This window comes from Kryptolebias marmoratus, linkage group LG8 (assembly GCF_001649575.2).
Source record: "Kryptolebias marmoratus isolate JLee-2015 linkage group LG8, ASM164957v2, whole genome shotgun sequence".
Taxonomy (NCBI): Eukaryota; Metazoa; Chordata; class Actinopteri; order Cyprinodontiformes; family Rivulidae; genus Kryptolebias; species Kryptolebias marmoratus.
In genome coordinates this window covers 19,215,994-19,230,338 of record NC_051437.1, presented here as the reverse complement: position 1 = coordinate 19,230,338, position 14,345 = coordinate 19,215,994, and the positions used below count along the sequence as shown (strand labels likewise).

Genomic DNA, 14,345 nt, shown 5'->3' with positions numbered 1-14,345 from the left:
ACACCTCCCCTCCTGAGTGGCGGGTTAAAAGCAGAGAGAAAACCTCCGACAGGCGTCAGTCCTGCGCGGAGGAGCCGAGACGCAGTGATGGAGATCCTGTCTGCGTTCCTCTCCGCCGTCTTCATCTGCGTGGTCAGTGCCGGCGTCCCCCACGATGACATACACTGGACATACTCAGGTGGGCTTTTTTTTAGCTGTCTAAACATCCCTATATGTGCATTACTGGTGTATGTTTTTGACGCTGGCAAAGGTAAAGGTTATGGTGCGTAAAACCGTGCGTAAAATCGCTCTGATTTGTTTTTGCGCAAGATAAAGAACTGGCAAATGAGTTAAAGGTTGTTTTTGTGTTACTAAAAACAAACAAAATAAATGTGTTTTTATCCGTTTGACGTAAATTCAAGCAGTTTACTTTCCTGTTTTTTACGTCAACGCGCGCTGCGTTTCGGGAAAAATAAACAGACCGTCGGACTCCTGCAACATCTGGAGCTTACACAGAAAGTCGTCAGTATAAATTGTTTATTGCGTAGCAGAGTTGGAGGTACTATTTCTGCGGCAAATATTACAGGGATGGGCAACAAAAACCAGTTGGACTAGTTCTGTATGTGACATTAACGACTAATAACCTGTGGGTTTTTATATTAATCCTCCACAAACAGAAGCTAACATAAACTGTTTCACGGCTGGACTCATGTCATCCATGTCTGCATTTTCCCTTCATGTGGATACATGTGTTTCCCCCTCAGAGGGAGCCTTGGACCAGATGCACTGGGCAGACAAATACCCCGCCTGTGGTGGAAAGAAGCAGTCCCCAATCGACATCCAGCGGCGCAACGTCAGGTACAACTCAGACATGTTGCAGCTGGAGCTGAGCGGATATGATGCCCAAAAGGGGACTTTCCTCATGTCCAACAACGGGCACTCAGGTGAGCAAAAACACACAACTCACTCAAGATCAGCTTTTCCTGCTTTGCCTGCAGAACATTTTACCGGGTGGTTTCCAGTCGTGTAAACTACCTCTGGAAATCTGTTTCATGCTGATTTTTTATGCATTTTTCTGTGTTGCCAAAACTGTGCAGAAATTATCAACATGTTAACAGAAATAGGAGCTTTTTTACATTATTTCAAAGAGGAAACTCCTTTGAGCGTTGCATTGGATGTATTTTTATGCGGTGTGAAAATAAGTAGGAGCCCGTGCAGCCTGGAAGGTTGGAGAACACATTCGTAAAAGCCTGAGAACACAACAGCTACCCTGTAAAGTATTCATGCTCGGTGATGAAATCTTTATGTTGCCATCAGTTCAAATCGACCTCCCTCCCACCATGGTTATCACCAAGGGCCTGCCAGGGAAGTTCACAGCTGTCCAGATGCACCTGCACTGGGGCGGCTGGGACATAGAGGCCAGCGGCGCCGAGCACACCGTAGATGGCATCCGCTACATGGCAGAGGTGGGCCCCGAAACCAGCAGTCCAATGTTCTGATGTTACTGAGATCTGTCATTACGCTCAATAAAACCAGCGCAAAGCTTAAAAACCGCTTAAAACCCTCAACAAAGTGGGCAGATGAACATTAGGCCATAACTGTAATAGATACTGTCTGCCAGTTTGAGTTTCACTGCATACATTTGGCATTATGATATTCATTATATTATATTAGAGTCATAAAACTTTACATTTTTCACAGCATCCCATAATTGTAACATGTTCCTGCTTCTACAGTCTCAGCCTTGTGCTTGTATTTGATCTCTGTTTAAAGTCTGTTTTTTATTATACTGTTCTTCAGGCTGCGCTACAATCTAATCTGTTCTCGATTATTTCCATTTTTCTTTCCAGCTCCATGTTGTCCATTACAATTCGGACAAGTACAAGAGCTTTTCCGAAGCCAAAGATAAGCCGGACGGGCTGGCAGTGCTCGCTTTCTTCTATGATGTACGTGAGTCACGTCTTCCTCTGCTCTCGCTTAACCGCCGGGGGGCTGTTCAACATCTGCACAGGAGCGGGACGCTGCCTCCGAATAAAGGAGCGTTTGTTCTGTCGTAGGAAGTTTAGAGAACGTCTTCAAGTAACGATCCGCTGCTCTTTGAAGTCGAATATTTCTGCCGGGTCGCATTAAAGCTCCCGTTGAGTCTTCGCTGACGGACTGACAGGATTGAATGGGAGTTTGTTTCCAGCCGGATGAGACGAGTCTGATCTATGAGGTGCTTTCTTTCCTGTCCTCTGAGAGGACCGCTGGCACCCGCCGTGAGAGCAGGACTAAAACAGTCTTGTTTGGGAAAAACTCACGTGAGCTCGTCGAAAAACTCGAGGAGCAAGAAGAAGAGGAGTTTAAACCGTTTCTGGCATGGCTAAACTAATAATTCAGGAACAAAACAAAGTAACCAATCATAAAATGTACATTATATGATCAATACTGCTGCTATTTTCACTCCTTGTTTCTGTATTTCTTAAAATATTCATATTAACAGATGTAAATGGTGGACGAAAGAGACAAAAACAGGATTCTAACTGAACTAAAATGAGCCAGTTTTGTTGAGCTAAAGCCCCAATTTAACAAGCTTTTCCTTTTTTCCACTGGCCACAAAATGAAACTAGACACTCATTTGCTCTGCTTGATAGTTGAAAAACAATATTTTGCTGAGAGATCTGCATCAGACCTGCACCACATCCTGTGTCGTTTACAGTCGAGACGCAGAGAAAGATCTGCGATTAAAGCTCACCGTGGTGTTTAACATCCTAACCAAGCTGTTTCCGGTGCTTTTAATCCAATCGAACAGAAAATAAACGACATAAATAACCTTAAACCAAATAGTTTCTGATCAGGAGATAAACGCAGGTTTGCTGGACCTGAAACACAACAGTCCTAAAATGAACTGAACAACACAAACAGCTGGATTATGTTTACACCTTCTTATTTCGGACATATTTAGTCTTTTCTTCAGTTGGTTTCGTATTCAGTTCTCATCGCCATGAAAGGCAGATGGTTATGAAATCTCATGAGCCGGTGGATGGATTTAAATAAAACACCTGTCATCACCTGACAGCACACCCCTGTAGACAAACCTTCCAGTTTGCTTAGTTCTCTGATGGATTGCCTTTAGATTTTACCTCTTGACTTCAGCCTTGTTTGGATTTTACTGCTCTTGTTTTGTCGTCTCCTGTTGCCTCTTTCCTCTCAGCAATAAACTGTTTGTGTCAGATAACCATCCCAAAGGTCACGTCTGCAGGTTAAAATGTTGAACTTTCACTCGTGAAAATGGAATTTACGTCCCTCCATGGAGTGGCATTCGTTTATCTTTGTTTTATTTTTTGTTTTTATAAAAATAAGTCTTTCAGATTAAAAGAAATATTCAGTTTTGGTCTAAAGAAAGCAAAAAAGCAACAATACCTGTTAATATGTGACAATTTGAGAGTGAGTTTTCATTTTAAATACAGAATTTTTTTTCTGTTTAGACTGAACATTTTTCATTAAAGTTTCACACGGCTTTTGTTTACTTCCAGGACGGCCATTTTGAAAACACCTACTACAGTGACTTTATATCAAACCTGGCCAAAATTAAGTACGCAGGTAAGTTTCAGCCGCCAATAATTCATGGGTACATTCATTAAAGTGGATGCAGAGGATTAAAAATGCTACGCAGCTTTGCAGTTAAGCTCTAAAATTCTTGTTTCATCGATAATGAAACAAGAATAATTGTTAATTTCTTGTTTCATTGTTTACTTATTCATTTGTATTTGTTTTATTTGCACCATTACACTAAAATAATTTCCTAGCCTGCTAACTTGTTTACTGGCAATGGCAATAAAGTGATTCTGATTCTGATTCTAAAAGTGGGTGTCCGAGTCTCATTCGATGCTCTGCGACCCCGACAGGTCAGTCCATGAACATCGCGAACATCGACGTGCGCTCCATGCTCCCGGAGAACCTCGGTCATTTCTTCAGATACGAGGGGTCCCTCACCACTCCCCCCTGCTTCGAGAGCATCATCTGGACTGTGTTCGACACGCCCATCACTCTTTCACAGCACCAGGTACGGTGAGATCTTTCTTTAAAAAAACAAAAAGGTAATGTCTACCGTGTGTTATGTGTCTGCTCTGTGCTGCGTTTAGATCAGGAAGCTGGAGAGCACTCTGATGGACATGGACAACAAGACTCTGTCCAATGACTACCGTATCCCCCAGCCTCTCAACGACCGCGTGGTGGAGTCTTCATTCCTGCCTCGACTCGGGAAAGGAAGTGTGTGATGACACAGAGCCGTAACCGTTTCTCAGAAGTGCTACGAATCTGTGAAGCCTGACGGGGAATTTGTGCTCTTCTCCGCAGCATTTTGTCGACAGGATGAGATCGAATCCAGGCTCCTGAGGATTGAGGGCCTGATAACTTCTCTCGGAAAGAACCTGTACTCAGGTGATTCGTCTGCTTGTCATGACTGCAATAAAAATGGAGGTTCTTGCATTTACTTATCAGTCCTCGTTTCTTTCTTTCTGTTCTCAGCAGGAGGCGTTTCCAGCTCAAGGCCTTCCAGATACGGTAAGTGTTTGTAAGGTTTAACGCAGATTAAATTAAAAGGCAGAGCATTCATTGAAGAAATGCATATCACCCGCTGCCTTTCAAGCCAGAGTTTTAGACTGAGATCATCTCATGGTGAGAAACAACAAATTTAAAGCCATTTTGGTCAAACCTTGAAAATAACGTCATGTGCGATCCCATCTGGCATTGCCGTACCTTGTATGACCTGTTATAAATGACTCTCAGCTACTACCACAGCAAACTTTGGCTCCAGATCTATAAAAATAACGGCGTTACAGCCATTTTTGTATTTTTAAAGGTCATTAGGTTGAGGTGGACGTCTTGAACTGGGTTGACTCCAAAAGTTAGACGTCAACTGAATGATTAATTTTGGAAAGTTTCATTAAAATTAGCTCAGTGATTCATGAATGGTACAGACAAACGAACAGACACAAGCAGACACACTCACACATCGGCTAAAACATTGTTGCTTCAGCTTCGTCTTTGGTGACGGGCAGTTTATCTGTCCTCCTCAGACCGTGGCGGCCTGTTTCCTCTGGTGCTCAGCTTCAACGATAAAAACGCCATCAGCTACGCTCTGGCTCACCTCAGCCACCCCATGGATCTGGACTCCTTCACGGTCTGCATGCACGTCCTGCCAAAGGTGGAGGGGAGCCACACGGTCCTCTCCTACTCCAGCCGCGGCATCGACAACGAGCTGATGATCATCATCAACGAGGACCCGGACGCAAGGGAAGTGGGCCTCTGGATTGGCAACGAGTTCGTCAACCTGCCGCACAACTTCAGGTCCCAGGACTGGAGGAACTACTGCGTCACCTGGTCGTCCCACACCGGCGGCGCGGAGCTCTGGATCAACGGCATGGTGGGCGAGCAGAGGTACCTGAGGAGCGGCTACACGGTCAGCCCCGGCGGCGTGTTCCTTCTGGGCAAGGACCAGGACGGATTACTGGGGATCTCCAACGACGACGCCTTCGTGGGCAAGATGGCAGACGTCAACGTGTGGGACTATGTGCTGACTACGGCAGACATCCGGAACCAGATGTCGTGTAAGAATAGCAGCATCGTGGTGGGGAACGTGTTCAGCTGGGGAACCACCCAGCTCAGTCTGTATGGCGGGGTGCAGCTGGACAACCAGCACCGCTGCTCCTAAAAACCCCTCCGCCGCTTTTTCTGGTAAAAGCAGAAATGATCGGGGCCGATGGTGTGGCTTCTGAATGTTTTATGTTAATGAAGAATAAATTTCTCGATATTTGAAACGTATATGTCGCAGCTTTATTCACGTATTCATATCTCTGCATCACAAATAAAGGCGCACAAGAGATTCGCTTGGCTTGTTTATTGCAAACTTTCTCTGCAGCCGAATAAAGACACAGCTCGCAGTATTTTTAGCCTCCACCCAAACAGACTGTTCAAACTCCTGCTGGGATAAAGAGTCCAAATGAAACCTCCAAAGACCCCTGCACCACCCCGCAGCGACGACGTCCTCTCCTCCTCACTGCTCTCACTTCCCCTCAAAGGGTCGTGACCTTTTCTGCGTTCTCCGGGCTGTCTTTCAGAGGCAGGTCCCCGACTTTGATCTCCGTTTTGTTCCTCTTGGCAAACATCTGGGAGACCTCCAGGAAGGTCTTGTTCTTGGTTTCTGGCACCACCAGCCAGATGTAGATCAGCGTGACCAGACAGACGACGGCGAAAATGATGAAGCTGTAGGAGCCGAGGCCTCTCTGGAGGGAGAGGGAGGAGAGGAAACGTGATCTGTTTGTCCTCGCGCTGAAAGGTTGGAAACAAGTCAGCTGGACGAGAGCAGGAAAGGTGACGAGAAGAGTGTTTAAAGTGCTGCTTAATGGGAATACTCTCCTTCACCTAAACACATTCCTCCCTGGTTTGCTTTTCTTCATTTTAAATGTTTCTGTTTATTAGAAAAGAAAAACACAACTAAACCCACAGGAAATGGCTGAAAACGGGGTGCCTCCTTTAATGGAGCTGGATTTCAAGTTAATATTTCTGTTTCACATTCGAAAGAAAGCACACTTTCAAACTTTGCTCATATCTGCTGCATTTTCGGATGCTTGCTTATGATGCGGTCCGATCAGGGAGATGTCTGATTAATCCCAGCTTCAGAATAAAAAAGGACTCCAAACTCTGAGTCACAAATAAATGATGTTTGGCTTTTCTTATTTCTCAGAGAATTGCATGGTCTGACATTGGGGTAAATTTCCTGTGTCGTCCATGAACGGGAAGGTTGGCAGCTGCCTTGAATCCTTTCCGCTTGTGGATAATCTTTCTCACTCTGAATTGTTTGGAAATGACCGTTAACCCTTCTCAGATTGCTGGCTTCTCTGAGGTCCTTGCTGGAGCCTTCCCCTGCTTGGCGTTGTGTTAACACACACACCCCCGGAGCTTCTCAGTGACTCAGTATTTCGTCTTTCTGGTTACATCTGCAGCTGATTACAGTTCGAAATAATAAACTTCTGCTCCCCGAGTGTCGAGCGTAAACTGACCTCCATGAAGGGGAAAACGAGGCCGACAGTGAAGTTGGACAGCCAGTGGACAGAGCCTCCCACCATGAAGGCGGCGGGCCGGGCCGACTGCCGGAACATCTCTGTGGTCACCACGTTGGGAATGGGACCTGAAGAGCACACGGCGAGGTTAACCACAACCCAAAACAGCAACAAAAAAAAAAAAACTCGCACCAAACCAGCACTCTTCGAGAGTCCCAGCGACTGGAGCTCACTCGAACAACCGAGTGCTGATTTACAGAAAAACGTGATTACACGTCTGGTCCCATCCAAACAACACTTCAGCTAATGGGGCACCATGTTGTAATCAGAGTGTGTGTAAGCAAGCACAGGTGGGTCAGACTCACTGGCTCCTATGGCATGTCCAATGACGTATATGATGACACATGCGATGCTGACGTAGGGCATCCACGTCACGCTCTCCTGCCCACAGAAACGACAGGTTACTGGTATTAACGATCATGTCACCTGCTTACGACAGAAACGTTTATGTTTGTCTAATGACTGGCTCGTGCCCATTAATGATAGCCGTCTAACACAAAGGATTCAGGTTGGATTGTTGGTTTTCGGAGGGGAGAAGGCTTCTGGTTTTGTGCATCTCCCTGATAATAAGTGATTCTTGCACTTTAGTCGTGGGCCTCTGTTTCAGCGTCTCAGGTTTCTCATGACTTCAGCAAACGAAGATGCCAGATCATCATTTTATTCTCCATACCAGGTGGGAAGTGCAGATGTATAATGTTATACACCGCAGCACCGTTAACGCTGCTGCTGTGGTTGGAAACAGCTAAATCTGATTGAATTATTTGGTCGGTGAGTCCTTGACTAAACCCTTGTGTCCTTTCTTTCCTTGGAGAGATCTACAGCTTTTCGCCCATCTTTCCCCAACATTGTCTAGCTCCCTCAGTTCTTTTGCAGATATTTTCTTTTCTTGAGCTTACTTGTTTTGTTATTTTGATTATTCCGCCTGCTTGCCAACATTTTTTGACTTGCTCTGGTATTCTGATCTGCTTCGTCCAGCTCCAGATATTGGTGGATTGTTTGCATACCAGACCTAAGAGAAACCCTTAACAAGAAAAACATACTTCCATATTAGCAGCCTGGGGCCTGTTTTAAAAAGAAGAGTTGGTTTGTAGGATACTTTATTGCTTTTTTTTTTGTAAATGTAGGCGTAGTCAGAGTATCATCAGTGGAGGGAAAACCATCAAATGTCTGCCTGCATGAGAAAGTATGAAGGATATTAGCCACTTTGCCTGTTTGAACTCTGAAAAACATACTAAGAAGTTGCTTTTTGAGTCTGTTTTACGTCTTTTTGTGCATGTGGGGTACTTTCAACGACCTGATGCTCATACCGAAGAAGCAGGCAGACGATCCTGAACTACCTCTAACTTCTTTCTCTCAAGCCTTTTCTACCTTTAAATGACAGAATTATCTACAATACAGTAAATAATTAAATTATTTTGAAGATTTAAATGTTTTTTTCTTTCGATTACTATACTCCTCAGCTAAAATTTGCATTCATTAAAGGAATGATTTGACAAAACAGTGTGAAAATAAAATCTGCAAATCCGGTTTTAAAAAATGGTTTAGGTTTGGGTTCCTAACCTTGGAGTCTTAGCCAACATTATCCACTAGAGGGCACCAGTGTAAGACATTAGTTGTGTAAAGCACACTGCAGCTTTCATAATGTACCTGGAAGTTTAAGGCCACAGTGAGCAGCACACAGGCCCCGCAGCAGATCCCAAATCCCAGGAGAAGGAGCAGCCGTCGGCCTGAGGACTCCACGATGAAGACCTGAGATAACAACGATTTCCTGTTCAGAACTAAAGACTCCATCAGGCCTGATCAGACAGCAGGCTGCACGTTTCAGCTCCTCTCCTTTGAGGTTTTCAGGGTTCTTACAGCAGCTATGGTCATGAAGACGTTCACTGCACCTGTGCCCACCGTCACGTACTGGACGTCGTTCTGATTGACTCCTGCAGAGGAATAAATGCTGTCTGCATAATAGTAGATCTGCAAGAGAAATGCATTATGAACAGAAAACCAGCGCTACAGAACACAGCTAAGAAGGGAACCCTTTGTCCAAACAAACGTGTATAAGAAGTCCAAGGACAGGGGCATTGGTTTGTCTCACCGCGTTGACCCCTGACAGCTGCTGACCCATGTTCATGATGACGACAGAGACCAGCTGCCAGCGGAGGGAGCGCTGGGACAGCAGGGAGAGCACGCTCAGATGTCCCTCGGCTCGCTCCGACTGGTCCTCCAGACGCATCTCTGTCATCTCTGCATCCACGTCGTCCCAGCCGCGCAGCCGCTGCAATGCTGAGAGAGGCAAATTGCACAGAGCGCCCAGTTTATCCAGCTTTTCTGCAGACGCGTGAAGCGGTTTGGGTGGATTCCTACCTTTCTTGGAGTTCTTCTCGTCTCCCTTCTGGATGAGCAGGTACCTGGGGCTCTCTGGGAAGAAGGGCAGCAGCAGGAGCTCTATCACTGCAGGGATGCCGGTCAGGCCAAGCATGAGGGTCCAGCCTGGATAGACAGCGAAGTAAACACATCGATGAGTCACAGTCCGACCAAATTAACTATTTAGCTTCTCCGGAATGACAGTCAGCACCTGTGCTGTTGCCCAGGATGCTTCTGATGCCCAGCACCTGGGCAGAGAGGATGCCAATCGTGATGAAGAGCTGCGGCACGATACCAATGGCTCCCCTCAGGTTCTTAGGAGAGAGTTCGCCCAGATACATCGGCACTACGTTGGATGAGAGACCTGCAAGCGGAAAAGGAAGCGGGGGGTGAACTCCATCATCTGCACTCATCCCGTCTGACCCGAAACAAACCTCTAAAATGAAATAATCCAACCTGCACATATGCCCACAATAAACCTGGCCACGATGATGATCTCATATGACTCAGCGATCTCACTGACTCCCATCATTACAGCCGGGACGATGGAGAAGATGTTGTTAAAGAGGAGGGTGCCCTTCCTATTAAAAACAGATTAAAGGATTAAAAGATTAAAGACCTGGCGTTCCTTTCATGCCAGCGTTCAAAACTAAGATCATCATATATTAAAAAATGACAGACTTATAGCTGTTTTTGTTAAACCTTGGGAATAACATTAGGCGTGTAAGACAGCAAGATCTCTTGTGATCTGTTGGTGCTCGGAGTATGTGTTGAGACTGACTCTCAGCTATTACAACTCCAGATTTTAGATCAATATTTGTAAAACTGACTGAGTTAAGGCCTTTTTTGTGTTTGCAAAGGTTGCTTAACTGTGGCAGCCACCTTGAATGGGGTTGACTTTAATCTAATCTATTATCATTACTTTTTGAGAGTTTTATAAAAGTTTGTCCAGTGGTTCATGAGATTTTTATGCTTACAGACAGACAAACAAAAACACAATGGTTTTTTTTTGTTTTTTGTTTTTTACCTCCCCAGCTTGTTAACCAGAGGAGCCACCATCAGAGAACCAAAGAAGCCTCCGAGAGGGTACATGGACACAGACAGAGACCACAACAGAGTCAGCAGGTTCTCCTCCATCGGCTCATTGTGACGATCCAGGTAGGTGCTGTTATAAAACTGCTGCATGAACTGAAGGGAACAAGACACTAATGGGAGAAACATGTCAAGGAAACAAACGTCAGAATGTGTTTGTGCAGAAATCTGGTTACTGGTGCCGGAGAGTTGACAGCAGCCACATTATACCCATACTGGAAAGATGAACCAAACGCAGATATGAGTGTCGCCAGCGCCAGAACTGCAGTTAATCTCTGATAGAGGGGGGACACCAGAGCTTAATGAAACCTCATTTAACATCATAATTATCATCCATAATGAATATCAGGATACTGTAATAAATCAGACTAAAAAAAACCCTGATATTTAACTCACCCCTCTCCTCTCCACAGGCTTCCCCCATTCCTCACTCTCCTCCATGGCTGCGTTTGGACTCGTCTCAGTCTGCAATCATAGCTGATCTGTTTATTTCTGCACCGCTGGATCCGGTGTGCCCTTTGGACGTGAGATCAGAGAGCACGGAGCAGAGAGCAGTTTATAGCTTCGGTTTGGGATTATTACTCTAATGCTGCTGACGGCGCTCTCAGGTGGAGGAAGTTTTTCTTTTCTTTTTTTATGTAATGGACACTAGATCTATTTATTGTGGCCCTTAACTGCTTGTTGATACGTTGTGTTGGTGTTGCACCACACCTTTAGGCTGAGTTGTCCTGCCAATAAAAAGATAAGGCACAGTTACTTGCACATAGACGAGCATGGTGAACTGCTTTTATAAAATTAAAGGCCTAGCATTCCTTGAAGGAATGCATATCGCCCGCCAGATTTTAAGATTAGGATCATTTTATGTCGAAAATAACGTTATCTCATTCAACACAGTGACATGTCACCTTCAGAGTACATGATGTGGATGACTCTCAGCTACTCCCACACCTAATTTTATATCCATATCTGTAACTACAGCTACTTTTGTGCTTGCTAATGTCTCTTAGCTGTGGCGACCATCTTGAACAGAGCTGACTCCGAAAGTCAAACAGTTGTTGATGTTCATCTAAGGATGTCTTTCTGAGAGTTTCATTAAAACACACAAATAGACACTGGCAAAAACATGACCACCTTTTGCCTTTTGTAGGAGGCGATAAAAAAAAAGACTACAGTGACGTAACGAAAAGCCACCGAAAGATTTACTGTTAATTTTTTTTGTGTGCTGCGTCAGCTTTTATCTCTAAAACTGAGCCTGTTTGTTGATACAAGGCCCTTCGGCCCATTTGCTTTAAAAACCTCACGTCATTCGCTTCAGGAACGCTTCACAGCAGACACAAATACAAACAAATAAACAAGAGCTTAAAAGGCATAAACAAACAACACACAAGGTCTTCTGTGTTGGCAAAGTTGTTAGAAAAAATCCCTGTGAGTTTAACTTTTCATATTTAGCTAAATGTTTCATCAGGAGTTTATGTTTGAGTTTAAAACCAGGAGTTCAGGACTCACAGTAGTGTCACAGAGACTGAGAAATGTCAAACATTATTTGTGGCTTTTCACCTCCTACACTTAAACAATATATAAATTCAAAATAAAGTACAATCAGACTGTAACTTTATGAGCTTACTTGCTGAATACTTTATAAAACTTTTCATCTGTAAGCAGCAATACGTCAACACAAACATGCAAAATGAAAACACAGACACAGAAATTAAACATACCGTGAAAGACATTAAAGCAGTAGTTCAGATTTTTTTGGGAGTGTGATTCTGTGGAAAGGTTACAAAGAATTAATATCTTACCTGTTGTAGATAGCCTCAGTTTGGAGTCTGTCATCTCAAAACAACACCAGTCTCATAAATCTTATGAATATTATTTTAGGAACTTTTACCCCTCTGTAAATTTGACATTACTCAGTTTTTCTGCCATATTTCTGCACCAGCTACAGCTAGCTGCTGCCACCACTGTTTTGTACGTACAAATAACCATACGATTCTGTGTAAACAACCATCAAAGTCTGACACTCATACACTCCATTAACAGGTAACTGAATGGTTTAAAATAGGATGCTGTTGTTTACTTTTCAAGTGGGATTAAATGAGCGATCGTCAAGCAGGGATCCCTGAGTTCAAACTGAGGGAATTTGTAAAATAACCTTTAAGAGTCGGCGGTACCCTGCAGGAACCCTGTAAACACACTTCACATCTGTGGAGCTCCTCTTTAATTCAAATTCCTATTTGCCTGTAGATTTCAGCCCATAGCTGTTAAGAAATTATAGGGTTTTTTTTTTACAGCTGAAATATAAAAGCTGGTAGTGATGGCAGCAGTGAACAGGTGGTGGAGCTGATGTGCTGGGAATATTCACACAATTTAAAAAGGAAGAACAGATTCACAGTATAATGCTGGGTTTCATTAGGAATTTAGGAGCTGATTGTCGACAACCTTGCTCTTTCTGTGCCTAATCTTCACTGTCTCTCTTTTTTGTTTTTGTTCTTTTCAAACCTTCTACAGCTAATTCATTATTGGAAAAAGGCTCCTTCTGCTTGTGGCGGACATTAACTTTGAGAACTGGCACCGAAAAATGAGCGAATCCCCTGAAAGAACAGTGGTCACCTCTGAAGCAGAGCTGCTCTTGAACATAATGAATTAAATGGGCGAAGAGCCAGCGGAGGGAAAAAGCAGAAACGTCCTCCTTAAGTGTTGGCCTGCTTCAGTGTCAGCGAAATTCCTCGGGGTGGATTCGTTCCTGCAGAGAATGCATTCAGAGCGGGTTCCTCTGTGTGTTCGCCGAAACAGAACCAGACAGAAACAAAAAGTCTGGTGACTGCTTCAGATGTCGTCACCATGAGCAGGACTCACTTCCTCCGTTTTCCCACACACACACACTGTGCTGTCATCACTGTAAATAACGGCCTGGGAGAATGAACCACGCTCCGGGCCTCGTTACTCTGACCAAAAGCAAAGCTGACACGTTTATGCTGCTACTTGAATGCAGACAGTGGAAATCAAACCAGTGCACGGGAATTAAATGTTCTCTGAAGACTGCAGAGCTGTTCATGGACATAAAGAGACAACTGAGCTAAAAAATTTAAATAAAAGGTCTGGTATGTTGTGGCGTAGAATCAAAACACACTCCTATCTCTCATTACCTTTTTAGATGCCAACAGAAGCATTCCTCCTGGTTAAAATGGCATTTTTACTAAAAACTGAAATTAAAGATATCTAAAATAACACTCCCTACTGAGAACACGGCTTTATCTGGTTATACATGCACAGAAATATTCAACCCATGCTCCGAAAAACCCAACATAACTCTGTTGCTCCTGTGCTGAAACCTTGTGTAAATGTGTTATATTTCATCTGAGAATGATATAAATAGCCAGGATGTTTCAGACTCTTAAAGTGGGTAATAATTATAGGTACGACAGGAAGTCTTAAGGAAAAGGAAGTTGATAAAAAGGTTAAAACAAACAAAACAGATGTAATTTTCTGTCAGTATTAATGAAAATGTTGTTTGCAGCTTTGTTAGCGTGGAACAAACCAAAAAACATTCAAATAAAAGATCCCTTCCAACTTCCATCCCGTAAACCGGAAAGTCCCTCGAACTGGCAGGCCTTCGGGACAGAAGGGACCTCAGGGTGGTTTCAGTCCTGCTTGTAAAAACACGTTCTGTAAAAAAAAAAAAAAAACCCCAAACAGGAGCAGCCGTCAGAGAAGAAGTCAGGCTCGAGAGCAGCTCAGGTTGAAAAGGAGGAAGCGCGGCATGTGACGCTCGCTCATTCTTCTCCTGACCACGATGACAGCAGTGATGAAGAT

The 14,345-nt window shown here is 44.2% G+C and overlaps 2 protein-coding genes across 3 annotated transcripts; one reads left to right on the top strand and one right to left on the bottom strand.

The window, feature by feature from the left end:
- The first annotated feature begins 23 nt into the window (after nt 1–23).
- ca6 (carbonic anhydrase VI) lies at nt 24–5,784 on the top strand. 2 transcript variants are annotated; one of them, XM_017417882.3, is made up of 10 exons: nt 24–178; nt 744–923; nt 1,297–1,445; nt 1,830–1,925; nt 3,495–3,561; nt 3,867–4,024; nt 4,104–4,230; nt 4,318–4,401; nt 4,492–4,524; nt 5,040–5,784. In XM_017417882.3, the coding sequence occupies exons 1-10, from the start codon at nt 88–90 to the stop codon at nt 5,672–5,674; spliced, it is 1,620 nt and encodes a 539-aa protein (XP_017273371.1). In that variant the 5' UTR covers nt 24–87; the 3' UTR covers nt 5,675–5,784. The 2 variants fall into 2 exon arrangements, with proteins under 2 accessions (XP_017273371.1, XP_017273370.1); XM_017417881.3 differs by having other exon boundaries at nt 4,489–4,524.
- On the bottom strand, nt 5,293–11,154 carry slc2a1a (solute carrier family 2 member 1a). Its single transcript, XM_017417884.3, has 12 exons — nt 10,929–11,154; nt 10,709–10,807; nt 10,468–10,628; nt 9,897–10,021; nt 9,652–9,804; nt 9,441–9,566; nt 9,172–9,359; nt 8,940–9,050; nt 8,730–8,831; nt 7,388–7,463; nt 7,023–7,150; nt 5,293–6,245 (listed from the first exon to the last, which is right to left on the bottom strand). The coding sequence occupies exons 1-12, from the start codon at nt 10,971–10,973 to the stop codon at nt 6,036–6,038; spliced, it is 1,524 nt and encodes a 507-aa protein (XP_017273373.1). The 5' UTR covers nt 10,974–11,154; the 3' UTR covers nt 5,293–6,035.
- Nucleotides 11,155–14,345: the final 3,191 nt, after the last annotated feature.